This window comes from Podarcis melisellensis, assembly GCF_964234715.1.
Source record: "Podarcis melisellensis genome assembly, chromosome: 10".
In the NCBI taxonomy this organism is placed as follows: Eukaryota; Metazoa; Chordata; class Lepidosauria; order Squamata; family Lacertidae; genus Podarcis; species Podarcis melisellensis.
Genome location: NC_138542.1, coordinates 71,073,804 through 71,101,301, shown reverse-complemented (window position 1 = coordinate 71,101,301; position 27,498 = coordinate 71,073,804). Strand labels below are relative to the sequence as shown.

Sequence of the window (27,498 nt, the reverse complement as noted above, 5' to 3'; positions counted from 1 at the left end):
GGGCAATTACCAGTCGAGGGGCCAAGGTATATACATATTTTATTTTTTAAAAAAAGTTTACAGTTTCTTTAATTATACACAACTATTTTGAGAGGTTATAATTCTTAGAAGAGGCAATTGCCGTGGCGCCAGGCATGCCCACTAACATCATCACAATGCAAAGAGGATGGGGGGCGGGGGGGGGTATAAGAGAGGAAGCGGAAACAGAAATGGGGGGTGGGGGGACAAACCAACCAAAAAAAAAAACAAAAACCCCGAAGGGGGAAAAAAGCAAGGACTCGAATGGAAGGGGCTGGAGGCCCAGCTTACCTGTTCAAGTATTCACACAATATGTACCAAACACAGTCAGTAAAAGAAAAAGGAGAGAAGGGAAATGGCCATTTCTCATGCGGCAAGAGACTTCTGGCTCCAAGGTGCCACAGCAACTCAGACGAGCAAAAGGAAGCGAGCGAGCGAGCAAATATTATATATATATTTATATAAAACCAGCGCACGCTCAGATCACAGGAGTCGCCTTCGGACACTCCACACGTTTAACTACTTTATCCCTTCCAGATCTAGCTGCAGAAAGCTAGCATGGACCCTTCCCCAAGAGGACAAAAGCTTCACCCCCTCCCCTACAAACCCCCTTTCCGTTGTGGGAGTTCCCACCCGCTGCCCCAAAGGTAGGAAAACATCTACCGACCACACAAGCCAGGGAACTTTGGGATTTTTCTACAAGCTGACCTAGTCAACGAAAAGCTCCAGGGCCATTTACTTTCGCCACCAGCCGTCACCTGGGTAAAACCCTGCGCCGCTCTGATCCATGCTGCTCTCTGCCTCCGTTTCCAGGTCCTCGCTCTCTTATATCAAGCACAAGATGGTGTGGCAAGAAGAACTAACAAGAAGGTCGACAGGTGGACTTGGGAGACCGGCACGGAGGGCAGAGTGGGATAAAAAGAGTGTGCTTCGGAGGTACGTCTCCATGGGTGATTTAAATCTTGAGGAAGGGGAGCAGATCAAACGCCAAGGTCGATGTGGGAAGTTTCATCTACCGGTGCCGAAATACTCAAAAAGCACAACGGACTTTTACGGGTGGGGAGGGAGAAGGGCAATATAGCCGGTGCAATCACTTGAGATCCCGTCAGAGTGTGTTCACGTTAGCAAGGCAACTCACAACAAACACACACAGCTTTGCAGCTTCCCTGGGGCGGCTGCGTTGGGAGTCGGGTCTGAAGCCTGAAAGGTGGTTTTCAAAAGGAACGCGGGCGTTTCGGAAGGGACGGCAGGGGGGCTGGCGACTGGAAGTGGCCTTTCCGTCTGGTCTGGCGGAGAGCGGAGCAGCTCTGCGAGCAAAGGGGATCTTGGAAGGCCGAAAAAAGAGAGAGAGAGGGGGACAAGAAGGAACTGCGCTTAGATCAGTGGTACCAAAGGAGAAGGGAACCTGGTCTAGTTAACTCATAAGGTCCTCACAAACTCATCTCTCCCGGTAGATCCCATTCCACTAAGGGCATTTTGCCAGCCTTCCCTGACACCCGGAAAGCAAATGCAGAAGAAGAGATCTTTGCAACTGCAACGCACAAACAAGGGATCCGATGAAACAGGAATTGCGAAAATGGGTTTTTTGCACTCCAGGGGCAAAGTGTGTGGATATTGGGTGGGGATAGAGATGAGAGTCAGTGCTGCCTTTTCTTGGGGGTGGGTGGGATTCCACTGAACACGGACCGTGTCTGCATTTGGAACCGCTTCCGTGCGTTTAATTTAAAAGCCAGGACTGTTGAAATTAAGAACGGGTGTTTGCTTAGAAGAGCTGTGTACGTCAGAGTTGTTAAAAACTGACTGTGCACCAAGATTGAGATTCTTCCCCCCCCCCCCCAGGAAAAAGTTACCTGCATAAAGTAAAGGGAATTAGAACACTAATATTTGTATATACAATATTGAAAAAATACAATTTATTTTGTTTAAATTGGTACCACCATCACCACTGCCACCTCAGCACTCAAAATCTAGACCTAAATAGCACCTAAGAGGCCACCACTCAAGCAGAGAGCATCTCTAAGGCCAACTTCGCCAACTTTGTGCCCTCCGCAGGTTGCTGGGACTACAACTCCCATCAGCTTCAACCAGCACGGTGGCAGGGGCTGATGGGAATTGTAGTCCATCGACCTCTGGAAGGCACGAGGTCGGTGAAGGCTGGTCTCAGGAGCCCTGCAGCAGTAACAGAGCTCTCCCCACGCTCCTCCGGAGTCAAGGAAATGGCACAGAGTTACATCTTCCATATTAATACTAACCCGCCTGCCCCCCCCCAAACAAGCCATACTTGCTTAAAGGAGAGAACTTCATCTCAGCTACTATAACCACATTACTGTTTTGCTCTTTTTTTTAATTTAGAAAGAAAGAAAGAAAATAAAAGGTTCTTGGTTGTTGTTGTTGTTTTTTTCTTCATGCCCGTAATTCAACTTCTTGGTATGTTTTTGCTTTATTAAAGGAAAATTATCATGCCAAATTTAAATTCTACTTTACATAAGATCTTTTCAAAAGGGGGAGGGGGGGAAGCAAACTGATTAGGCTTTAAGATTGTACTCTCTTGACGCGTCTTCCCCTCGCACACCCCAGAACAATCCACAAAATTCTGACGGCGTTTCAGGGGAATCTGGGAAGCAAATACAACGGACTGGGCTTAGCTTGATATTCAGAATTCTGCTCACGTCACCCGAGTTCGAATTCTGTTCACTGCCCCCACCCACAGACATTGCACCAAAACTGCCCTCCCCACATCCTGTCCAAAAAGAAAAAGGAAAAAAAAAACTCTTTACAAATACATCAGAGGTAATGTCCAGATTGCAAAATCCACATCTTGCCGGGCGTTTTCCTTGCCGTTATCCATGTTCAAGTAACATCAGCATCCCAGGTAGGCATTCAACGTATTGGGGGGGGGCGTTCTCTTACCATTCCATTTTTTGGGGAGGGGGGACGGGGTGGAGGGGAAGAGAGAAGGAACATTTGTGTGTTCAAAAAACGCCCAAGAAATGAAAAGGGAGGAAGAATCTAATTCGGAAGAAAATCTCTGAAACCAGCACTCTTATTATCAATTCCCCTTCCAAAACAACAAAAAACCACTTCCCAAGCCCAGTATACTGAATTTTCCTAGATTGTCTGGCCTGCTTTATAGAAGGGCGACAAGTGAGCAAAGGAAGGAAGGAACTAGCAAACTTGGGAGACCACCGATGGAGTCGTGATCAGCGGCAACTCGGGTGGGGGGCGATGAAACTGTCCATGGGCTTGCAGCGCTCTTGACAAACCCGACTTGTAAGAAGACCTCTCCGGAGGAGGCCCTGGGCACAGTGCTTGAAGAGACATCAATGAGTGGAATAATTACAACTGCCAGTGGTTTTAACAGTGGGGCCAAAAATGGATTGGGTGTGACGCGCTCCAGGAAAGCTAAGCCAAAGTTGGACTCTGCTTGCTTTCTGTCCCTTAAGAGTAGTAACGGCGACAGAGGCAGACGGACACCGAGGATCCAGACCAGTAAAGTTGACTTTTGACTGTCCAGTCGCAGGTTTTCAAAAGGTCCCCCGAGCAAACCAGACCAATCGCCAGTCTCTAGCGGCGGGGCAGGAAGTCCGCGCAAAATGTTCTTTAAGCCAAAGAAAGGCGTCTTCGTCGGAACCGGTCACTTCGAAGAACTCGGCGTATTCTGGCGACGGTGTTTCGTTTCTTAAAATTTGCAACTCCGTTTAAAGTGTAAAGCGGCCGAGCTGAATCGAAAGAACACCTTTCCGACTTCACTGCCTCTCGCGTTTATCCCCCGATATTTCTCTACGACGTTCTGCATGCGATGCTCTGCTTCTGCATCTGAGGGTGTCCTGCCATCTTTGGAACCATTAATAATAATAATAATAATAAAAGTGGGGGGCAGGGAGGAAAAAAAAGGGAACATCCAGACCCTCTCCCTAGCAAAGCAGCTGTTTTTTTTTTGTTGTTGTTGTTTTTAGGTTGACAGTTCAGTAGCCCACAGGTTGCCTTTGCTCAAATGGAATTATAAACGGATGCCTCGCATGCATCTGAGCTGCACATTGCTACCAAGTGGAATGTGGGAAATGCGCTACGATGCACTTTTGGGCTCTGAGAAATGACCAAAAGAAATCAAGATCTAAAGGGTGATATATATATATGTATATATATCTCAATGCTATTATTCATAAAAACCTTGTTTAGTAATAAAAAATTGCTTTGTTTAAATATGAATATTATAGTCTGCTTCTCAGCGCGTGGTTAGGAAGTCAGTCTCTCTGAAAAGCAGGGTGCTGCTTCTACTACAACTCCATATCCTGGGCCTCGTCCTCTGAAAAGTCAGACATGGAGCTCTCCGAAGAGCTGTCCCCAGTGCCTTCTTCCTGCTCTTTTAGCGCTTCCTCTGTTGCATATTTCTGAATGTATTCTGGATGGGGTGAAAGAGAAAGGTGGGGGCAGGGGAAGAAAAAGAGGGACGATCAACACAGACACTAAAGGAACACCCTGAGGTCCCTCAAAACAACATGGCTAAGCAGACCACAAACTGCTTGATGTGCTTTTTCCACATGCCTGCACATGCCCGCCCACCAAAATGACCCCCAGATGTCAGCAAGGAAAACCCCTGGCTCAAACATTAGTACTTGTCTGAAAAATCTTAAAAAGCAAGATTTAATAATAATAACAACAATAATAAACAGTCAACATTTGCACCTGTGATAATATTGCCTGTTTTTCCTGTGTTTTTGTGCCTTCCAGTGTATTTATTTATTTACTGCAGTTATAACCCCACCTTCCTCTCCAAAGAGATCCTGTAACTGGTTCACCCCCTCCTTATTTGACCCCAACCACAACCCTGAGAGGTAGGGTTAGGGCCCAGCGGTTCTCCACCTGTGGGTCCCCAGATGTTGTTGGACTACAACTCCCATCATCCCTGAGCTCTGGCCTTGCTAGCTAGGGGTGATGGGAGTTGTAGTTCAACAACATCTGGGGACCCACAGGTTGAGAAAGGCTAGGTTAGGCTTAAGGGCAGTGCCTGACCCCCCAAGCGAACTTTGTGGCAGAGTGGGGATTTCAACCCTGGCCTCTCAGGTCCTGGTGCGATGCTCTAACCAGTACACCACCACTGGCGTAAGACAGCTGGGACTCTCATGAAGTGCTCGGCTTGGGAACGCATCTCTGTGCGAAACACAGAAAAGTCCTGAAGCTGGAGGGGGTGGGAAGAGCGAGGAAAGGCTCAGCAGAGTACACCGTGAATGGAGAGGGTAGAAACCTTCAAAACTGTAGGGAGGTGCAGAAACACATTTCTGAATTATTTCTAAAGCACACGCGTGTTCTGGGTGCTGGACATCAAACAGGACAGAAGGCAGAGATTGCAAGGCTGAGGGGAGGGGCCTAAGACAGACCAAGAGACACAAGGACTGGGGAGAGGAGGGGGGCAGAAGAGATAGTGGAATGAGACTAGTTAGCGGGAAAACGACAGAGTCAAGATGTGAGTTTTTAAAGCCTGGTGTCTAACTATAAAAATGGGAGGATGGATTCCAGGACGTAAGGAAAACCAATGGTGGGGGAGCAGCAGGACAGGTGGGGGGCAGCCAGAATATCAGTATTCTGTGTTTTGTTTTACATAGGAGAGCATTCAGAAAAGTGGCACGCACCCTCCTCCTGAGCTCTGAAGTGGTACAGTCTACCGGTTCCCTTTGTGTCAATGTAATCTCTGCATGTTCTCAATGCGCTGGGTGATGCTCAGAACTAGCCACTGGGTGCAAATATCTTAAGACGGCTCCATTCATTGCCTCAGACTCTCAAATACACATTTTGGTGTGTGTCAGAACAACCCAGGGCCCATATCCCTTCTTTAAAAATGCCATTCAGCAAGAAAGGGCTTCCAGTTTCAGGAATTTGCACCAATTACTATATATCCCAGGAAGGATGTGTGTTACGAAGCTCCATGTTAAGAAAAGATGCTCAGCGGCCTGTGGATGTCGTATCTACGCAAATGAGGCCTAAATCTCACAGCCTGCCTCTCAGTGCCAGTGGGACGAGAGCTCACTCTGCACCCGAGAGAGACCTGGGAGGAGGAACGGCTACCAAAGATTGCTGCTTGCTTCTCCACAATGTGGCCCAGCTGTGTCAGAGTCCTTCTGAGCAGGCCTGAGCGCAAGGGCCTCTCTCTAGAGAACTGGAGAAGGCAATCGTCACAGAAGTACCGTATTTTTCGCTCTATAACATGCACCCGACCATAACATGCACATAGTTTTTAGAGGAGGAAAACAAGGAAAAAAATATTCTAAACGAAACAGTGGATGTATGATTTTTGTGGTTCATGCTGTGGCTACAGACATGTGATCTGACAGTGAGTTTGGGGTAGCCCAATGCAAAAATCCTGAGGATCCATGCTTTGTAACCACGTTTTTGCACCACTGCAGCCCCAGGCAACAGTGGGTGTGTGATTTTTTTGGTGCAAGCTGTAGCCATGGACATGCTATGTGATCTGATGGTGAATTAGGGGTGACCCAGTGCAAAAATCCTGAGGATCCATGTGGATCCATGCTTTGTAACTACGTTTTAAGTGGGCAGGGAAGGAAAAGTACTCACGGGACAAGGAACACACGTGGGGTGGGTGGAGAAGGATGTTGTTAATAATGCAGAAGAGGGGTATAAGAGAAGGCTCCTCTCCCCTCCCGCTTTGCTCCTTTAAAGAAGCAGGCTCTCTGTCCCTCTCTCCTCCCCACTCAGCGGCTCTTCTCCCGCTTTGCTGTTTCAAAGCGAGCCACGGAGGAGGGAAGAAAGGGGAGCCATGGATCCTCTGCTCACGACTGCAGCAGATCCCCCCGCCATCTGTAGGCATTCCCTCCATAACACGCACAGACATTTCCCCTTACTTTCTAGGAGGAAAAAAGTGAGTGTTATGGTGCAAAAAATATGGTACTTGCCACTGGCCATCTACTGCTGCAACCAGTTAAGAGGCAGGTTTCCTGAATTCTAGCTCCAACACATTGTGGGCTGATTCCTCTAAAGCAACGGGGCCTTGTGGTCCCTCCCCCAGGGTTACACCAGAAAGACTTCTACGGCTCCATCAGTTAAAAAGGGAAGACGAGATAAATTATGCATTTACAGAACCTTGTCTCCCAGCGCAGAGGAGTTGCTGCAACTCAAGGCATCGGCGCGGAGGCTATTTTTAAGTGCCACTGTCGCCAGAAAGCTCTTTGCATCATGTCAGTGCCTGAGCAACTCCCAACGTGTAGCTGCCCGCCTGTCACGCAACTGGGGTGTGTGGGGAGAGGTGTGGCAGGGCATCCCAGGTCTACCAGCTGATGTCATGCATAGCAAAGCTAAAACAAGGGATATTTTCATAGTGGCGGTGATGATGGGGAATGGCTGTGGAAGTCCCAGATTGATTTTGATGTGCATACTCAGTGGTGTAGCAGGGAAAAGGACACAGCCGTCCATTAGTTCCTTCTCTCACCAGTCTTACACACATCTTGGGCTGGGGGCAAATCTTCTCTCTCCCCTAGCTAGTGTAGTGGAAGTTATAGCACCTGCTTTAGATAGCCTACAACCTGTAAAAGGTAAAGAACCCCTGACAGTTAAGTCCAGTTGTGAACAACTCTGGGGTTGCAGCACTCATCTCGCTTTACTGGCCGAGAGAGCCGACGTTTGTCCGCAGACAGTTTTCCGGGTCATGTGGCCAGCATGACTAAGCCGCTTCTGGCGAAACCAGAGCAGCGTACGGAAACGCCGTTTACCTTCCCGCCGGAGCAGTACCTATTTATCTACTTGCACTTTCGAACTGCTAGGTTGGCAGGAGCAGGGAATGAGCAACGGGAGCTCACCCCGTTGTGGGGATTCAAACCGCCGACCTTCTGATCGGCAAGCCCAAGGCTCAGTGGTTTACACCACAGTCCCACAACCTACAACCTCTAAAAAGCATCAAAGGGAGTGTGAAAAGATATCCTTGGAAGAATCTGCTTGTTCATGTTCTATTACGAATGTGTCAAGAAGGTTTGTGCGGTGAAACCCCAGTCTTGAGCTAGCTTGAGATAAAGCAGGCCCCCTGTTATTCGCACTGAGCTGAGCATTCAGGTCAATCCAGGCCTACTCTGCCTCTGAGATTGTGACTTACCGTATTTTTCGCTCTATAAGACGCACTTCCCCCTCCTAAAAAGTAAGGGGAAATGTGTGTTCGTCTTATGGAGCGAATGCAGACGGGAGGCTCTGCTCAGCGATCCCTTTAAAGAGCCGCGTGGAGCGTGTGTGCAGCTCTTGGGGGGTTTTCCCCGAGGAGGGAGAAGGACTGCCCTTCTCCCTCCTCAGAGAAAAGCCCCCAAGAGCCGCACACACTCTCCACGCACTCTTTAAAGGGAGCGTGGCTCTCAGGGGAGCCTTAGCCTCACGCAGCCTCTCCTGGGTAGGGGGTGAAGGCTCCCCTTGCCCGGGAGAGGCTGCGCGCGGCTATCCCATAAGCCAGGACAGCAAGCGGGATCACTGCACAGCAATCCTGCTTGCTGTCCTGGCTTCTGGGATTCAGAATTCCTCCACCCCATTTTCCTCTTCCAAAAACTAGGTGCATCTTATGGTCTGGTGCGTCTTATAGAGCGAAAAATTCCTATGCGTGTGCAAAGCTAAGGTGAAGGAATGCCTTTCTATTAGCTCATGCAATTTATAGGCCTGTTGTTGGCATCTGTCTGTCTCGAGAGACAAGGGAGTGCGTCTCTGGGGATGAAGTCAAACCGTTGCATCAGCAACACTGAGGTGATCTCTCCCGGGAGCAAGCCTGGGCAGCGTGTGTGGAGGTCCTGGGCTGCATAGATGACAAGACCCCCCCCAGCCTCACTGATGTGGTCCAAAGGAAAGCAGAGCAAGACGTTTGGCACCAGCTGGGCTGCAGGAGTTGCTGGAAGGAGGTGTGCTGAGATCTCCCCTTTTGTGGGTTCTCCAGTGGCCACTGCTATTTATTTATTGAACTGAATATATTTATTTGCTACGACCAAATAAAAGTTGCTTTAAACATCACTGTGGTGTGGTTACACAAGAAATCCACCACGCTAGGCACTGGTTCACCAAACCGAAGCTTGTTGTTCTGTTTTGCTTGTTTCATAACTGAGCAAGCCGCCTTTTCCCAAAATAAGGCCTGGTGATTCCCTCCCCCCCGCCTGGCTTCTCCCAAGTGAGATGGACACCTCAGTTAGACGTTGCTAACCTGGGAGGTTAGCAACTGGCTTGCCAAAGCCACAGCATACGCAAGACTTTGGTGAGTTCTTCAGACCCAAATGCTCTCCGCGACAAAGTTCCAAGACAGGCTGCTAATGGTTTCTCACGCTTCCAAAGCCCTTACCTTTAATTTTCTGTTTGTATTCTTCTGGTCGGTGAAGGTACATGGCTGCCGCGTCACCGTTAAGGGGATCTATGGGGTTGGGGTACGCCAGCAACTGGGGCAGGAACGACTCAAATATATTGGTAAGATCTGAAAATCAGCAACACAAAAAGAACTTGACATGTAACGCCTGAAGCTGGCCTTTGAAAGCGCCATTTGCCACGATCTCTACTACCACTACAACATCTATTCGGCCAAAGTGGCTGTGCCCCCACCTCACAGGACATACCATTCCAGTAAGATGGAACCAGTAAGATGGCCCTGCTCGCCCAGACGGCCGGCTAGCTAATCTTATCCATCAATCAATCAATCAATCAATCAATTATTTCCTGCCTTCCTTTCAAGGAGTTCAGTGTGGTGCACATGCGTCTCCATATTATCCTCACACAACAACCCTGTGAGGCAGGTTAGGCTGAGAGTTGGTGACCCAGTGAGCTTCATGGCTGAGTGGGTATTTGCTCATCCTTGGTATAGTGGTACCTCAGGTTACATACGCTTCAGGTTACATACGCTTCAGGTTAAGAGCTTTGCTTCAGGAAGAGAACAGAAATCGTGCTCCAGCGGCGCAGCGGCAGCGAGAAGCCCCATTAGCTAAAGTGGTGCTTCAGGTTAAGAACAGTTTCAGGTTAAGTACGGACCTCCGGAACGAATTAAGTACTTAACCTGAGGTACCACTGTACGTGGGGGAAGTAAATGCTAACTCTTTTTAAACTATCCTATTGCTAGTCTACCGCTTGTGAAGGTCTGTACATCAGCTGAATTTGTTTAACACAATTTTAATGAATTTTAATGAATATGCCAACTCTGTTTTGGTACTATAGAAGCAATCTTCGTTGTCCTTGAGAGCATTAACCCCTGGGTTGCCAAATTCTAGAGCATGCTATGTTCAAGGTGAAAGAAGAAGAAGAGGAGTTTGGATTTGATATCCCGCCTTTCACTCCCCTTCAGGAGTCTCAAAGCGGCTAACAATCTCCTTTCCCTTCCTCCCCCACAACAAGCACTCTGTGAGGTGAGTGGGGCTGAGAGACTCCAGAGAAGTGTGACTGGCCCAAGCTCACCCAGCAGCTGCATGTGAAGGAGCGGAGACGCAAACCCGGTTCCCCAGATAACGAGACTACCGCTCTTAACCACTACACCACACTACACCACCCATTCCTAAAATGGGTGCCCGCGCTGCAAGGGGGGGGGGGATCTTGCAATCTGCACACTTCAAAGCACATGTGAAGACTGTGCAAGACTGTGCTCTCAGACAGCAAGCTAAAATATGTGTGCATGCACACCCACCCTTGTATAGTACTAAACCACCAACGCCATACATTTCTTAACTCACCGTAGAGAGCTGTCCAAGTCTGATTAATTACATCTAGACATACAGTTCCTGACCTGAAAGAGACAAACAAGGGTTGACTTCCATTTGCAGTTAGGCAGTGCTGGTCTGGTACAGTGGCTAAACGAGTTCAGATCTCCCCTTCCCTATTAACCTCCAATACATTTCACGAAAGCGGGCAAAAAAGGCAGACTGGAATCTGCAGGAAGACCTTTGGGAAACTGTAATGGTTTATGGCACTCAATGGTTTACCTAGTTCCCTTCCCCTTAATTAAGTTGCTGAAACACAGAAAGGAGTGTGTGTGTGTGTGTGTGTGTGTTTGTGAGAGAGAGAGAGAGAGAGAGAGAGAGAGAGAGAGAGAGAGAGAGAAAGGGAGACAGACAAGAAGAAAAGAAAAAAGAAAAGTGCAGGACTTGAAATATGAGCAACAGCGTTAATTATTAAGATAAATAGGTAAAAAATTGAATAGTTTACGTGAAATTACGCAGGATTCAAGGGTAAATATGGGAACCATGGAATGGGACGATTGGAAGACAATGGATAAAGTAATTTATGGTCTATGTTAAAATCTGTAAAGGGTTTGTTGGGGGGGGGTGAAAAATCAAGAAAGAGGAAGGAAGGAAGGAAGGAAGGAAGGAAGGAAGGAAGGAAGGAAGGAAGGAAGGAAGGAAGGAGAGGGAAGGAAGATTCAGGAGTAGATTTTTTGTGTAAAAAGACAGCTCACTTCTGGTACTGAAAAAAGTCCCAGGGCTGAGCATGTGCTGTTATTGCCTCTGGCTCCAGTTGGTAGACTTTGATCCTGCAAGCTGGAAGTCTGCCCACAGGTATGCTGGAGCATTTGACTTAGTCTTAACCAAGAGAGCCCCCCAAAGCCACAGTTTACATGGATTACATATAAATGCCTATCCACACAGACTGATAAATCCAGACAATATGAACATGGGTTACCATTTTAAGCCATAGCGCTTCATCTTCCATTTAGCCCTGCAGGGCACAGGGTTTATCCAAAGTTGTGCCCGGACTGAGCAACCTGCCTGATGCTGGAACCCTAAACTGAGTCTCAAGAATCTTCTAAAACATTAAGGAGATCTCCAGTAGAGAACAGAAAATGGAAAGGATTCTCTAAGGGCAGGGTGTCTGAAAACTTGTGTAAGCCCCTGACTGCTTGCCTTACCCTCAACAGAGAGGGTGAATAAATTGTTCTTCACAAAAAAAATATCTTAACTCATCACATATCCATTCTCTTCCCCTTCCTGAATTAGAAAAGAAGCTATGCACCGAGGTTAAGAGACAACCCTCCCCCCTAAATAATTTTGTTTAGTACAAAACATCTTCAATCACTTACGCTTCGTCAATATTGGGATGGAAAATTTTATTCATGAATCCTGCAATGGAGACAAACAAAGGAGATGTTAGCAACCTTTATCACTGTTATCTTTTATTTACTTAAGAAAGCTTATATATGATTGTAGTGATGCCTCTAAGTGGTTTACAAGAAATATTAAAATGATCAATAAAGAAAGCTGAAAACGCTGAAAAGTAATTAAAATTAACTGTAAAAAAAGAAGAAGATCAAAACAAATCAACATTTACATTTCCGGACAGGCATGCCTAAATGAAAATATTTTAAGGAATGTTGTTGCGCTGAACATCTTAAAAAATGGCATGCATGTCTCTAGTTTCTGGTGGAAAGCCACTGGTCCCTAAAGCGCAATGTGTTGCTCCGCTCCTGAATTCTGTCATTCACGCATGGAAAGGAAGGGTGGGGGAATCCAAAACTACAGTTTCCCATTTGAAGTTGAGCAAAACCTACTGTCAGCCAAGCACCACCAAGCAGATAGGGGCTGGCTTTGGAGACGTTGCAGACTAGAGGCACTCAAGAAATCAGAAATCACTGCGTTATGTTCACTGCATCTCATGAAGCCTATCTTAACACAACACGCTGAGATGCAATGGTTGGGAGTTCCCAAGGCTTAGTAAGAGAGACACAATTCACTGATTTGCGCTTCCCAGAACCTTAGTAGCTGCCCCTGTCTGAAGCCCAAAAATGGCTGCAGGCTCAGCAGCTGTATCCATTTCCATGAAAACCATTAGGTAAAGGTAAAGGGACCCCCTGACCATTAGGTCCAGTCGTGACTGACTCTGGGGTTGCGGCGCTCATCTCACTTTACTGGCCGAGGGAGCCGGCGTACAGCTTCCAGGTCATGTGGCCAGCAGGACTAAGCCGCTTCTGGCGAACCAGAGCAGCGCATGGAAATGCCGTTTCCCTTCCCGCCGGAGCGGTACCTATTTATCTACTTGCGCTTTGACGTGCTTTCGAACTGCTAAGTGGACAGGAAAAGGGACTAAGCAACGGGAGCTAATCTGATGCTGATTTAATGAGAAGCTGACAGGCAGCGTCAAAACATGCAAGACTCGACACTCGTACCACTGAAAGGTGCGTTTGTTCCTCTGTTTTTGGAAAACTCAACCCTACACGTCACTTCCAAATCACAGGAGCTGCTGCTGCCAAACTCTAGAATTCCTGGCTCACAAACACAGGAAAGCACCTGGGGTTTCAGAATTCTTGTCCGCCTTGAACCCATGGCCTGAGGGTTATCAGACAGGGGCCAAATCGACCACATTCCAGGCCATTTGGCAGGTGCAGAGCTTTACGTAGCAACAGAAAGCAAAAGAGCAGGATGCAGGCATCACAGGCTAGTAACCTCCCTTTACATGGGAGGAAGAGGCTGCAGCAGCGTTGTAAGAGATGTAAACATTCAAGAGCAGAGGATTTGGCTGCCACATCTTCGTTCCAGTCCTCCATCCTCTTTTAGGTAAAGGTAAAAGGACCCCTGACCATTAGGTCAAGTCGTGACCAACTCTGAGGTTGCGGCACTCATCTCGCAGTATTGGCTGAGGAAGCCAGCGTACAGCTTCCGGGTCATGTGGCCAGCATGACTAAGCCGCTTCTGGCGAACCAGAGCAGCGCACGGAAATGCCGTTTCCCTTCCTGCCAGAGCGGTACCTATTTATCTACTTGCACTTTGACGTGCTTTCGAACTGCTAGGTGGGCAGGAGCAGGGACTGAGCAACGGGAGCTCACCCCGTCACGGGGATTCGAACCGCCGACCTTCTGATCGGCAAGTCCTAGGCTCTGTGGTTTAACCCACAGCGCCACCCGCATCCTCTTTTACCAACTCCCAATTAAGCTCGGCCTGCAACTGGCTCACTCCTTGGGCTCTGTCCAACTCGAGTCACTGTTTAGGTGAAATGTGCGCACCAGCTCCCTGAACCTTTGCTTGGTCACCTAGGATCCAGTGCCAAGCGGATACTGCTTGAAGGCCTTGCCATTGGGACTTCCCGGCCTGACCCGCAACTGCCATGGCACGGGCGGGGGGTGGGGCAAGTGTCCAGCTGACTGGGTGAGCCAGAGGCAGCTGCCATGCTCCTCTTGGGAGCTGAAGGTCAAGTTCTTTTCTGCACTGGGTTTTTTGTTTTGGCTTGTTTCCCCCACTCCCCATTCAGAACAGAAAGAGTTTCAACTCGCAAGCAACGGAACAGGGTGAAGGACATACACCCTCGCGTGGAATCGTGTCGGCGTTTTGCCTTGTTCTTTTGACAAGCAGGAAGACACTTTTCGGGAGTGCTGGACACGTTCTTGCCAGCCCATTCCAAAAGCACAGCAAGCACGGCCGTTAATGTTCCAACAGCCTCATCAGATGATCAGGAGGACTGGCTGGCTGCCCTGTGAACCTGCTATGAACATCCAAGCAGCTCTGCTTGCACATATTATTATATTATCTTCTCCTCCCTCCACCCCAAACAGGGTTTCTGTCTCCCCACCCTACCCCCACGGATGTTGAGAGATTCTCATAGGTAGAAGACTACCTGGGCAGAAATCTAGCATGCCCCTTGCACAGCAAGGCACATCCGATTTCCAATTCACCAACTTCTGGCTGCAAGGCAAGATCCTGTCTGTAGTTAAAGGAAGCTAACAGCCTTGCAAGGGACGCGGGTGGCGCTGTGGTCTAAACCACAGAGCCTAGGGCTTGCTGATCAGAAGGTCGGCGTTTTGAATCCCCGTGATGGGGTGAGCTCCCGTTGCTCGGTCCCTGCTCCTGCCAACCTAGCAGTTCGAAAGCACGTCAAAGTGCAAGTAGATAAATAGGTACCACTCCGGCGGGAAGGTAAACGGCGTTTCCGTGTGCTGCTCTGGTTCGCCAGAAGCGGCTTAGTCCTGCTGGCCACATGACCTGGAAGCTGTCGGCGGACAAACGCCGGCTCCCTCGGCCTATAGAGCGAGATGAGCACCGCAACCCCAGAGTCGTCCGTGACTGGACCTAATGGTCAGGGGTCCCTTTATCTTTACCTTTCACAGCATTGCAAAACTCAACCCATCAACTGAAAGCTTCTCGTATTCCAAACTTGGATCAAGAAGATTAGACAGCCTCAGCAGGAACACTGGAGAAGCAAATTCGGTGGAAAGGTAGCCATTGTTTTTATTTTAATTTTTTTTAGTGCATAACAAGAGTGACTGAAACTCTTGAACTGGCACAACAGGGTACAATTGCCAGGCTGGAGGTGAGGGTGTGCTCAGGGCTTCAGGATCAGGCCCACCTCCTTCCAGCCCTGAACTGGGCTCTTTTACTTCCTGCCCTACAAGCAACAAGGGCTGACATCCAGCCCTATGGGGAAAAGCTCTACAGCAAAACCTTCCCACTGCCACTGTTGGCAGTTCCCTCCAATTCAGATGCACCAGATGGAGAAAGCACTTATTATTGCAGTATTGTGGAACTCGCTTCTAGCTGAGGTCACACTGAGGTCTCCCTCCCTGTTGAACTTCCGCCATTTATTCAAGACTTAAAAAATAAAAAATTGCCCTAAGATTAAGGTCTTCTGGGAGATGATCTATAATGAAATGAAAAAGGTATTTAAATATACCTTTCAGAAGAAACCAGAGGCCTTTCTCCTGGGCATGGTCGGCCAATTGGTGCGAAGGGAGGATAGAACTTTTTTTATGTATGCGACAACAGCAACAAGAATACTCATTGTGAAGTATTGGAAGACACAAGATTTACCCACCCGGGAAGAATGGCAGAGGAAGGTGATGGACTACATGGAACTGGCGGAAATGACTGGCAGAATCTGAGACCAGGGAGAAGAGTCGGTGGAAGAAGATTGGAAAAAATTTAAAGTATATCTTCAAAAGTATTGTAAAATTAAGGATTGTTAGAAAGATGTTGGAAAAAGAAAACTGTGGTTTTGGTAGAAATGATATACAGTGGTGCCTCGCAAGACGAAATGAATTCGTTCCGCAAGTTCTTTCGTCTTGCGAGTTTTTCGTCTTGCGAAGCACGGTTTCCCATAGGAATGCATTGAAAATCAATCAATGCGTTCCTATGGAAACCGCCTTCAGACCAGGTCCGGGGACAGTCTGTCCCCCGACCTCTTCTGAAGGCTGGGGGGGAGGGCGGACAAGGGCTTTTCTTCCCACCCCCAGCATTTTAAAAAAACCCCGGGACAGCAGAGGACTTCTCCGCTGTCCCGAGGTTTTTTAAAATGCTGGCGGGCGACAGCGCTGCCGCCCGCCAGCATTTTAAGATCGCCCCGGACAGCCTCCACTGTCCCGGGGTTTTTTAAAATGCTGGCGGGCGGCAGCGAAGGCTTTAAAATCGCCCCGGGACAGCGGAGAATGTCCCGGGGTTTTTTAAAATGCTGGCGGGCGGCAGCGAAGGCTTCGCTGCCGCCCGCCAGCATTCTAAAAAACCCTGGGACAGCGGAGGCTGTCCGGGGCAATTTTAAAATGAAGAGGTCCTGGACCTCCTGCCTTCAAAAGCTGTCCGGGGGCTTTTAAATCGCCCAGGGACAGTCCCGGGGCGATTTAAAAGCCCCCGGGAAGGCAGGCAGGGGGGACAAAGACTTTCGCCCCCTGCTGGCCTTCAGAAGAGGTCCTGGACCTCTTCTGAAGGCTGGCGGGGGGCAAAAGTCTTTGCTCCCCCCGCCTGCCTTCAAAAGCCGTCTGGGGCATTTAAATCGCCCCGGGACAGTCCCTGGTAATATAGAAGGGGAAGAAATGGAGGCAGTGAGAGATTTTACTTTCGTGGGCTCCATGATCACTGCAGATGGTGACAGCGGCCACAAAATTAAAAGACGCCTGGTTCTTGGGAGAAAAGCAATGACAAACCTAGACAGCATCTTAAAAAGCAGAGACATCACCTTGCCAACAAAGGTCCGTATAGTTAAAGCTATGGTTTTCCCAGTAGTGATGTATGGAAGTGAGAGCTGATAAAGAAGGCTGATCGCCGAAGAATGGATGCTTTTGAATTCTGGTGCTGGAGGAGACTCTTGAGAGTCCCATGGACTGCAAGAAGATCAAACTGTTCCATTCTGAAGGAAATCAGCCCTGAGTGCTCACTGGAAGGACAGATCCTGAAGCTGAGGCTCCAAGACTTTGGCCACCTCATGAGAAGATAAGACTCCCTGGAAAAGACCCTGATGTTGGGAAAGATGGAGGTCACAAGGAGAAGGGGACGACTGAGGACGAGATGGTGGGACAGTGTTCTCGAAGCGACCAGCATGAGTTTGACCAAACTGCGGGAGGCCATGGAAGACAGGAATGCCTGGCGTGCTCTGGTGCAGGGGGGTCACGAAGAGTCGGACACAATTAAACGACTAAACAACAACATATTTATATGCATTTATACGCATTTAAAACCCTTGGTTACGCAGAGTGACCAAGGAGAAAAAAGCTTCAGTCTTCAACGGCTGGGATCAATCAGGGAAGGTAGCTCTCCATCCCAGGAATTCCGTGGGGTGGCTGCCAAGGGAACTGCTACCCTTGGGGGGGCGCTGTTGTGCCAAGGGCAAAACCAGCCCTCCAGCACCAACTAGATGCTGGATCTGCCCCCACACAGAACCTGTGAAGTGTGTATGGGGTGGGAGAATGTGCGTTTCTGCAGAGGTGCACTCACTCCCAAAGCTCTCAATGGACACCTCCACTTGACAAGCTGCCCATCACAATGACAGGCATTTGCAGCGCAAACAGTAATTAGCAGCAGCAATGCCTGGGAAGCAATTAGCATCTCGTCACCACGGAGACCTGCCACCTTTTTCTGCCCGATTACCTTGGGTTCCCTTGCTGAAAAGCTGGTGGCGCCTCTCTTAATGAGGTGCTGAGCAGCGCGGGCTGGTTCAGGGAGTCTAGACAGAGCCTCATGCCGCCGCTGTCCCTCTTCCTGGCCACCAGCCTCCCAACCTCCTCCGTTATCAGAGCTCTTTTGAAAAATAAATAAAAGGATCTTTTTATAGAATCCGTATGGAGGGAGAGAGAGAGGCTCTGAGAGGCAGGCAGGCGACTCTGCCGAGTGTCTGAGAAGTGCAAGGAGAGGCACAAAGCCAAGCTTGCAGAAGGGCAAGCCGTCCAGGCAGCGACGCTGGAACCAGAGGCAGTCCTGCATGGAGGCCAATGGCTTCAGGCAATGAATGTGGCACGCTACTGAAGGCGGTGAAGATAAGAGGGGGAGACACCTGAGCCGCAGGGGCCACAATTCCCCAAGGAAGTTCTTCTACGTCACAAGGCCCCTCTGTCACCACCTGCCCTTCTGCAAAGAAGGGTGGCAACCCCGCCGCTTATATCAGCGTTGGGTATCTGACTGTTTTTCAGACTACAGTTCCCATCATCCCTTTTGCTCATTAGGGATGATGGGAGTTGTAGTCCAAAAAAAACCACCCGGAAACCCAAGTTTGGCTTGACTACCCTACGTTCTCCTACAAATGGACCTTGAGCTTGTTTTGGAGGTTCTAGCAGGGGAGCGCAGCTATCGTATACCCTTGACCGAAGAACAGTACACTCCTTCTATCTGGGACAGTCGTCCTCGTCCACCGAGCGCGCAGCTTCGGGAGGGATGCACATGGAGCGGGGGAATGGGAAACCCGCCTAGCCAGCCAGATCAGACGAATCAACCTTGGCGATTAATGGGGTGACCGATGTCGCAGCCAGATCGCCCTCACATCCAAAAACATTACAAATTTAAGGATGTCCAGGATAATTCACCACAAATAGTAATTCAAACTTTTTAATCTATTATCATCTCCTGACACAACTGGAGCAAATAAAGCCAACTCACGAGGAGTTAGAGAGACATGCAAAGCGGGCACATCTAAGACAAAATCTAAGCGCCTATCTGAGAAAACAACTCCGAGCGTGATCAAAGAAACTATGCCATCCACGGCCATGCCCCATCAGAGTCCTTCCAGGGCATCTCCAAAAACCGCAGATAGAAGCAAGACGGTGACCCTAAACACTGATGTGAATTCACCGCAGGATCGGCTAGCTTTGTGTAAAAAAAAAGGATGGAACTTGGTTCTAATGCCTCAAAAGCTCGTTAATTATCCAAAGCCGTTGGGCCCACGTGCTGGGATGGATCGCATGAAGCACCTTTTGTCCATTTTAAATGGTATTTTACCAGGGGTGGTAAAAACATCTGACATAGTTGCCATAGAGTACTTATATCAAGACAGTCACTCGGTACGAGCTCTGATCACGTTTCTAGATCATAACCTGGCAAAGTTTATTTTTAGAGCAAGAAATGTATTCAAAAACGAAAGGATGAAGCTACTAAGAATTTTTGAAAACAGAGCACTAATAGCTCCCCTCGTGGCTCCCAGGGGTGATAGGATGCTTGGAACAGAGGATCAAAAAGAAAAAACCCAATTTGGGAAACGCTGGTTTATAGCCATCAACCAGGGCTGGGGATTCTGCAGCCCCACTCGATGTTAGGACTCCAAAGCCCATCAGCCACAGCAGCAAGCATGGCCGAGGGTGATGGGGGTTGTAGTCAGCTGTAGCTTTTGCCCTCTCCTCCTCAGGCACTGAATCTTGCCTGCAGCCATCGCTGCTCGGCGTCCCTCCCTTCTCTTATGAAACCCTCCAAGAGGAATCCTGCATCCTTGCTCCTCACTGCCACCTCTTCCTCCTCTTGGCTGCAACACATCTGGGACCACTTCCCTGGCCTTGCCACTCTGGAGGGTCTTGGCTCCTCTCTCTCGTCCCTAACATCTACGAGCCACAATGTCTATGTTCTACCATCACTTAGGGAGGCTAGAGAAGCCTCTGGATGCTAGCTGCTGGGCATCACAAATAGAAGGGGTGCAGATGTGCTCAACTTCTGCTAGTGTTGTTTGGGCTATGAGAATAGAATGCTGTACTAGATGAGATGGGTTAAACCACAGAGCCTAGGACTTGCCTATCAGAAGGTTGGCGGTTCAAATCCCCACAACGGGCTGAGCTCCCGTTGCTCGGTCCCTGCTCCTGCCAACCTAGCAGTTCAAAAGCACGTCAAAGTGCAAGTAGATAAATAGGTACCACTCTGGCGGGAAGGCAAACGGCGTTTCCATGCGCTGCTCTGGTTTGCCAGAAGCAGCTTAGTCATGCTGGCCACATGACCCGGAAGCTGTACGCCGGCTTCCTCGGCCAGTAAAGCGAGATGAGCACCGCAATCCCAGAGTCGGTCATGACTGGACCTAATGGTCAGGGGTCCCTTTACCTTTACCTTTACTAGATGAGTCACTGGCCTTAACCCAGCAAGGCTGTTCTTACAATCTTATTCTCTGGCCTAGCTAAACCCTCTGGCAGCTTCTCTTAACACAGGCTTTCAACGCCACCTGTTGCTCTGGGCGCAACTTCTCAGTGCCTTCATACACGGGCTCTGCTGCTTCCCACAGAGCTGCTCTCACATTATTATTTTTTTAAAAAAATAGTATAGTACAGTGGTACCTCGGGTTAAGTACTTAATTCGTTCCAGAGGTCCATTCTTAACCTGAATTGTTCTTAACCTGAAGCACCACTTTAGCTAATGGGGCCTCCTGCTTCTGCCGCGCCACCGGAGCACATTTTATGTTCTCATCCTGAAGCGTATGTAACCTGAAGCGTATGTAACCCGAGGTACCACTGTACCAGACTTTTAGAAGACATCTGAAGGCAGCCCTGTTTAGGGAAGCTTTTAATGTTTAACAGGTTATTGTATTTTGGTGTTCTGTTGGAAGCCGCCCAGAGTGCCTGGTGAAACTAGGCCAGATGGGCGGGGTATAAATAACAAATTATTATTATTATTATTATTATTATTATTATTATTATTATTATTCCTGAGTCCAGCCCCAAGGAAGACTTCCCTCCTTGTTATTTATTCTGTTTAGAGTATTTATATACCCCTTTTCAGGCAGACCTCACAAAGCTGAGGTTTACGTAAGATTACTACAATGGTAAGAATTGCTTAAAAATGCTACAATGGAATGGAGAAGACAACTTGTTTGGAAAAAGCTGCTACGGCATCGTCTTGATTTCTCCCTCGGGGCACGATGTTCCTTCAGCTGCCCTGATGGTGCCAGAAGGGGGGGGAGGGAGAGGGGGGCAGTATGGGAGCTGGATTCCTTAAAGAACGAGGTTGCATCTCACCACTGCCTTTTTACTAAGGCTTGTTTCTGGTGCTCTTATCCGGCTACTTCTACAGGTATGTTTATGGAAAGCAAGAAAAGCCAAGACTACAGGTTCTTTAAAAAGCCAGACCAAGTGAATAGCAGGAAGATCAGCAGAGGGAAATGAACCACAAATGCTCTCCCTTGGGCAATTCCTGTAATTAAACTATGGGTAGGCAAACTAAGGCCTGGGGGCCGGATCCAGCCCAATCGCCTTCTAAATCCGGTCCACCGACGGTCCGGGAATCTGTGTTTTTACATGAGTAGAATGTGTCCTTTTATTTAAAATGCATCTCTGGGTTATTTGTGGGGCCTGCCTGGTGTTTTTACATGAGTAGAATGTGTGCTTTTACTTAAAATGCATCTCTGGGTTATTTGTGGAGTCTGCCTGGTGTTTTTACATGAGTAGAATGTGTGCTTTTACTTAAAATGCATCTCTGGGTTATTTGTGGGGTCTGCCTGGTGTTTTTACATGAGTAGAATGTGTGCTTTTATTTAAAATGCATCTCTGGGTTATTTGTGGGGCATAGGAATTTGTGTCCCCCCCTTCAAAATACAGTCTTATTTCAAGATAAGGTCTGAGGGACAGTGAACCAGCCCCCTGCTGAAGAAATTTGCTGACCCCTGAAAACCCACCTAAAAAGAGCAAACTGACAGTTACACACATCAATTGGTTCCCTAGCCTGGGTTTGCTAAAGTTGGTAGAGAAGCAATTCCAAAGACAGTGGAATTCCAAAGGAGGGTAACTGTGCAGGCTGCCCTTACCACAGAGAGATGTGAATCACCTCTCCATTTAGGTTGCCGAACTACCATTTGTGTTTGTTGGGAAGAACGTGGCAAGAATACTGAGATGCAGGTTCTGTCAGGAGCTAAAGGCTTGGGGAGATCCTTTAGTCTCCTGCAGATGTGCGAGACATACTGAGCTGTAGGTGCCAACAACTCAGAAACTGGATGTGAGATGGGGACAGCTGAGTGGAAAATTCCCAAGATTCTGCAGAGTCACCCCTGTAAAGTGCCTGCCACATGCGTACAAAACGGCAAACATTTGAGGGAAAAGAAGAAGTTGCCCTCATTCTTGTCCAAATATTTCAAGGCTCGGATGCCCAGCTTGTTTCTAAGTGAAGTCTAGCGTCCAGATCAAGCGAAGTAATAAAAGGTAAAGGGACCCCTGACCAGTCGCAGTCAACTCTGAGGTTGCGGTGCTCATCTCGTTTTATTGGCCGAGGGAGCCGGCGTACAGCTTCCGGGTCATGTGGCCAGCATGACTAAGCCGCTTCTGGCAAACCAGAGCAGCACATGGAAACGCCGTTTACCTTCCCGCTGGAGCGGTACCTACTTATCTACTTGCACTTTGATGTGCTTTCGAACTGCTAGGTTGGCAGGAGCAGGGACTGAGCAACGGGAACTCACCCCGTCGCGGGGATTCGAACCGCCTTTACCTTTTAGCAGGCACTTTACAGGTGTGACTCTGCAGAATCTTGGGAATTTTCCACTCAACTGTCCCTATATTGCAATAAATAGATCAGCTCAAGGGGAAAAAATTTAAGACTTTTGTCTGGTGCTGTAACAACATTGGCGTGGGCACCAGGTGAGCCTCCGGGGGGGGGGGAATTGCACCTCATTTTCATTTTATTTCCTCCTTTTGTCAAATCTTTTTGTCAAATCTATACACTGCGTGGAAACACTCAAAGTAGTTTGCAAAAGGAAGAAAACAATTCATCAGCAAAAACGGCTAAAGCATTCCAAAAATTCAAATTGGCAATAAACTAAAAACAGATTAAAGCACACATCAGTGTTCTAAATGTCAGGGGAGGTTTGTCCAGGCAAAGATGTTTTTAGCAGCTGTTGAAAAGGTCAAGGGACCCCTGACCATTAGGTCCAGTCGTGGCTGACTCTGGGGTTGTGGCGCTCATCTCGCTTTATTGGCCGAGGGAGCCGGCATACAGCTTCTGGGTCATGTGGCCAGCATGACTAAGCCGCTTCTGGCGAACCAGAGCAGCGCACGGAAACGCCGTTTACCTTCCTGCCAGAGTGGTACCTATTTATCTACTTGCACTTTGACGTGCTTTTGAACTGCTAGGTTGGCAGGAGCAGGGACTGAGCAACGGGAGCTCACCCCGTGGCGGGGATTCGAACCGCCGACCTTCTGATCAGCAAGCCTTAGGCTCAGTGGTTTAACCCACAGCGCCACCCACGTCTCTTAAGGGAAGCAATAGACCCACTCTATTTTGCCTTGGTCAGACCACACCTGGAATACTGTGTCCAATTCTGGGCACCACAGTTTATGAAGGATGTTGACAAGCTGGAAGATCAGGTGTCTGGAAACCAAGCCTAACGAGGAACAACTGAGGGAGCTGGGGATGTTTAGCCTGGAAAAGAGAAGACTGAGAGGAGCTATGAAAGCTATCTTCAAATATCCAAAGGGCTGTCACATGGAAGATGGAGCAAGCTTGTTTTCTCCTGCTTCAGAAATGATGCCCTATGAGGAACGGCTAAGGGAGCTGGGCATGTTTAGCCTGGAGAAGAGGAGGTTAAGGGGTGATATGATAGCCATGTTCAAATATATAAAAGGATGTCACATAGAGGAGGGAGAAAGGTTGTTTTCTGCTGCTCCAGAGAAGCGGACACGGAGCAATGGACCCAAACTACAAGAAAGAAGATTCCACCTAAGCATTAGGAAGAACTTCCTGACAGTAAGAGCTGTTCGACAGTGGAATTTGCTGCCAAGGAGTGTGGTGGAGTCTCCTTCTTTGGAGGTCTTGAAGCAGAGGCTTGACAACCATATGTCAGGAGTGCTCTGATGGTGTTTCCTGCTTGGCAGGGGGTTGGACTCGATGGCCCTTGGGGTCTCTTCCAACTCTATGATTCCATGATTCTAGGACTCAAACCAATAGCTTCAAGTTACAAGAACAGAGATTCTGACTCAACATCAGGAAGACCTTTCTGACAGTAAGAGCTGTTTGACAGTAGAACGGACTCCCTTGGGATGTGGTGGAATCTCCTTCCTGGGAGGTTTTTAAGCAGAGGTTGGATGGCCATCTGTCATGGACGCTTTAGCTGAGATTCCTGCAATGCAGAGGGTTGGACTAGATGTTCCTGCGGTCCCTTCCAACTCTACAATTCTATGATTCTATCTACTTGAGCGCTTAGTTCCGAGTGCTACTAAAAATCTGGCATTTGTACACATTTCCGTTCAGCAAATGCATCGCTGGGTTTCTTAACAGGCAGATGTGTGGCCGGCTTTCCTGTAGCTGCACAAACCCAGCTCCACCCTAGGTGGGTTTTTCTCCCAAGTGGCGTCACTTGAGTTGGCTGAGGACGCAAGCCTGGGCCCGCCCCAGAGAACGCCGTGTGTTAAGTGGGCTGACAGTACTTGAAAAGCAAATTAGGGAAGAAGCAAAGCGCACTGAAAATAGAATGCAGATACACTATGCAAAGGTCTATTTTAAGTAATGAAAACAGCCACGGCCTGCTGACTCAAACAAGGATGTTGGGCTGGAAGAGGAGGCCGCCTGTCTTGTCCAAGCATCTTGAAGAGACGCATGACGTCTCCACACCGCTTCTCCCTCAAGCGTCTCCCGTTCCCTAGATGGAAGAGTCCTCATAAGCACCTCTGTGGGTTGACATATAAACCTGCCCTTAAGTGGAAATGCACAGTCACTGCTGAGACGGCACCTCCCTTTTCAAAACTCCAGGAAAAGCATGTCGAGACTTTGCCGCAATTCACTGCGGCCTCCCAACTTCATGTTTTAAAACTGAAGTTTAGCAACAAAACCCACTGCTTGGAAACTGTAAACATGGGTTTGTCCCATACTCAAAGTTGCACCTGCTAAGAAAACAATGAAGGCAAGTCCCAGTGCTCTGTTGTACCCTAATGCAGGCACCCCAAGCCTTCGGCCCTCCAGATGTTTTGGACTACAATTCCCATCATCCCTGACCACTGGCCCTGTTAGCTAGGGATCATGGGAGTTGTAGGCCAAAACATCTGCAGGGCCCCAGGTTGGGGGTGCCTGCTCTAATGGGACCGACCAAGACACAGAACCCAGGGTGAGAATTCGTAGATGCTCAGGTGCTGTGTCACTGTGGACCGAGAGAAGATTTAGCCTGTGGCCCACTTGTGTCCTTAGATGAACTCCTTTACTTTCAATAAGGGGAGGGGGGTGAGCCTTCTCACTGCCTGGTCACCCCGGCTTCCAATCTGTTGTGCCCTCCTGTCCTGTAGGTGGCACCCACATATCATCATATTGCCTTCTCCCACTCAAGTACGCAAGAGCTGATGACTCATACAGGAGGTCTGGCAGTGGGGGGCACCAAGGAGGGTGGAGGAAAGCTCTCTCCCAAGTGATGGGGGGTGGAGAGAAATAACCACACTGTGCCCTGCCCTGAATTCTATGGGCTCTTATTTTGGTCACAATGAGTAGAATTTTGTAGGGAAGAATAAAGACCCTTGGGGGAGAGCGAGACAAACACCATATACTTTTAACACCTGTATCATTTACCACAAGGAAGCAACCCCATCCTCAGCGAGCATAGAGCCACTGAGCTTTCAACTTTGGCAATACTTAAGAGAGCCTGGTTGGGATCTGGGTGGCGCTGTGGGTTAAACCACACAGCCTAGGACCTGCCAATCAGAAGGTCGGTGGTTCAAATCCCCGCAACAGGGTGAGCTCCCGTTGCTCTGTCCCTGCTCCTGCCAACCTAGCAGTTCGAAAGCACGTCAAAGTGCAAGTAGATAAATAGGTACCACTCCGGCGGGAAGGTAAACGGCGTTTCCGTGCGCTGCTCTGGTTCGCCAGAAGCGGCTTAGTCCTGCTGGCCACATGACCCGGAAGCTGGACGTCGGCTCCCTCAGCCAATAAAGCAAGATGAGCGCCGCAACCCCAGAGTTGTCCATGACTGGACCTAATGGTCAGGGGTCCCTTTACCTTTAAGAGAGCCTGGTTAGTCAGGGCGACAATATCTCCTGCATCCATTTGGAGAAAAATGCATGGTTCCCAAAAATACAAGCTTCTAGTTCTCAGGCCTACAGAGGTGCTTTCCCCTCTCACTGGACGATGCCATGTTCACTGCAGAAAGCCAGCTGTGCGGACTGCACATGGACTGATTGTCCTGCTCAGACGCATGGACCAGTCAACACACCTGCACCGTTCTGATGGTGTGTGTGTGTGTGTTTTGCGGGGACTAGTAGTGCTAAATGCCACTTCCAATTTCTTAGTCTGGAGCTTCCTGGTGTTGCTCAAATGCAGAGAGGCAGGGGTGAGTAGAAGGAGTGCAGGGAGAAGATCAAAGATGAGGGCACATCAGCTACATATATGAAGCTTGTAGTCTAGAGACCTGAGGTTCGTTCTCTCAGCTCCTGGATGGATGGGTCCAAGCTCTGGAACATCTGACCATTGTTCAGACATTGTTCAGACCTCTTTACTTAAACAACAGCAGCAACCTTGCCAGAGAGTTACCGATAATTTGGAAAGGGCTGTGCAATTCCTAGGAGTTAAACAAGCAAGAAAAATGGTAAAAATTTGAATCCATTACCTATAGATGGGGATTTGAAGGGGTATTTGTCAGGAAGGTCCACTCTAACTTTCCACACGCCACCTTCGTACGGTGCTGCATTCAGGGAAGGAACACGGTGTTAGCTGCACAAACTTGAACAAACATCTTCAAGCATGGTTTGCATTCTTAACCATAAAGGCACATAAAGGACCCATTTGCTTCCAATGGTGCTTTTGCAGGAGACCTTCCCAATGGCACTGTGCCTTCAGCTTTTTGGACTACCCTATATTTGATGGCCATACACACACACAAATACTTGGCTTTTCCAAGGGGCCTGGGTAAAAACCTAATACAGAGCCTTGTGAATTTCCGTATTTACAAAGGGTCCTCCCAAAACTCACCTTCAAATGAAAGCTTACAGTGATGGACTACACAACAAAGATCAGTTTTGGTGCTTGCTAGCATCATAAAAATATTGATCCACAGCAATGGATCCTCATGATTTTGACAAAGGATTGTGAAAGCCAAGCCACCAGCAGATCACAGAACACAAATGTGTATGCAGAGGTGACCTACGATTTGATGGTGCTTTTGAGGGGATCACTTATGAGAATCCATAAGGATCGGTGCCCCAGATCCATGATTCTTAGGGTTTGGTCAGTGGAGCTAGAGGTGACCTGTGATTTGATGGGAGGTGGCAGCAGGGAACCTCTGGAGAAAATAGTATGCCATTTTAAGAGGATCCATTCTACTTGGTCCAAAGTGCGTGCAGGTGCCCCATCTCTCTTTCATCCAATTTTCTCTCCTTTCCTCAACTGTTTCCTTTTCCTCTTCCACCTTAAGTCCCAGTTTCCT

General features: G+C 48.6%; 1 protein-coding gene across 1 annotated transcript in view; it reads right to left on the bottom strand.

The window, feature by feature from the left end:
- Positions 1-22: 22 nt before the first annotated feature.
- Positions 23-27,498, bottom strand: part of UBE2H (ubiquitin conjugating enzyme E2 H) — a 65,709-nt gene continuing 38,233 nt past the window's right edge. The window contains exons 3-7 of the mRNA XM_081927488.1: positions 26,683-26,757; positions 12,041-12,080; positions 10,698-10,750; positions 9,329-9,457; positions 23-4,420 (exon numbers count right to left, since the gene is read on the bottom strand). Coding sequence (XP_081783614.1) covers positions 4,296-4,420; positions 9,329-9,457; positions 10,698-10,750; positions 12,041-12,080; positions 26,683-26,757 — 422 coding nt within the window. The 3' untranslated portion in view covers positions 23-4,295. The remainder of the gene's footprint in view (positions 4,421-9,328; positions 9,458-10,697; positions 10,751-12,040; positions 12,081-26,682; positions 26,758-27,498) is intronic.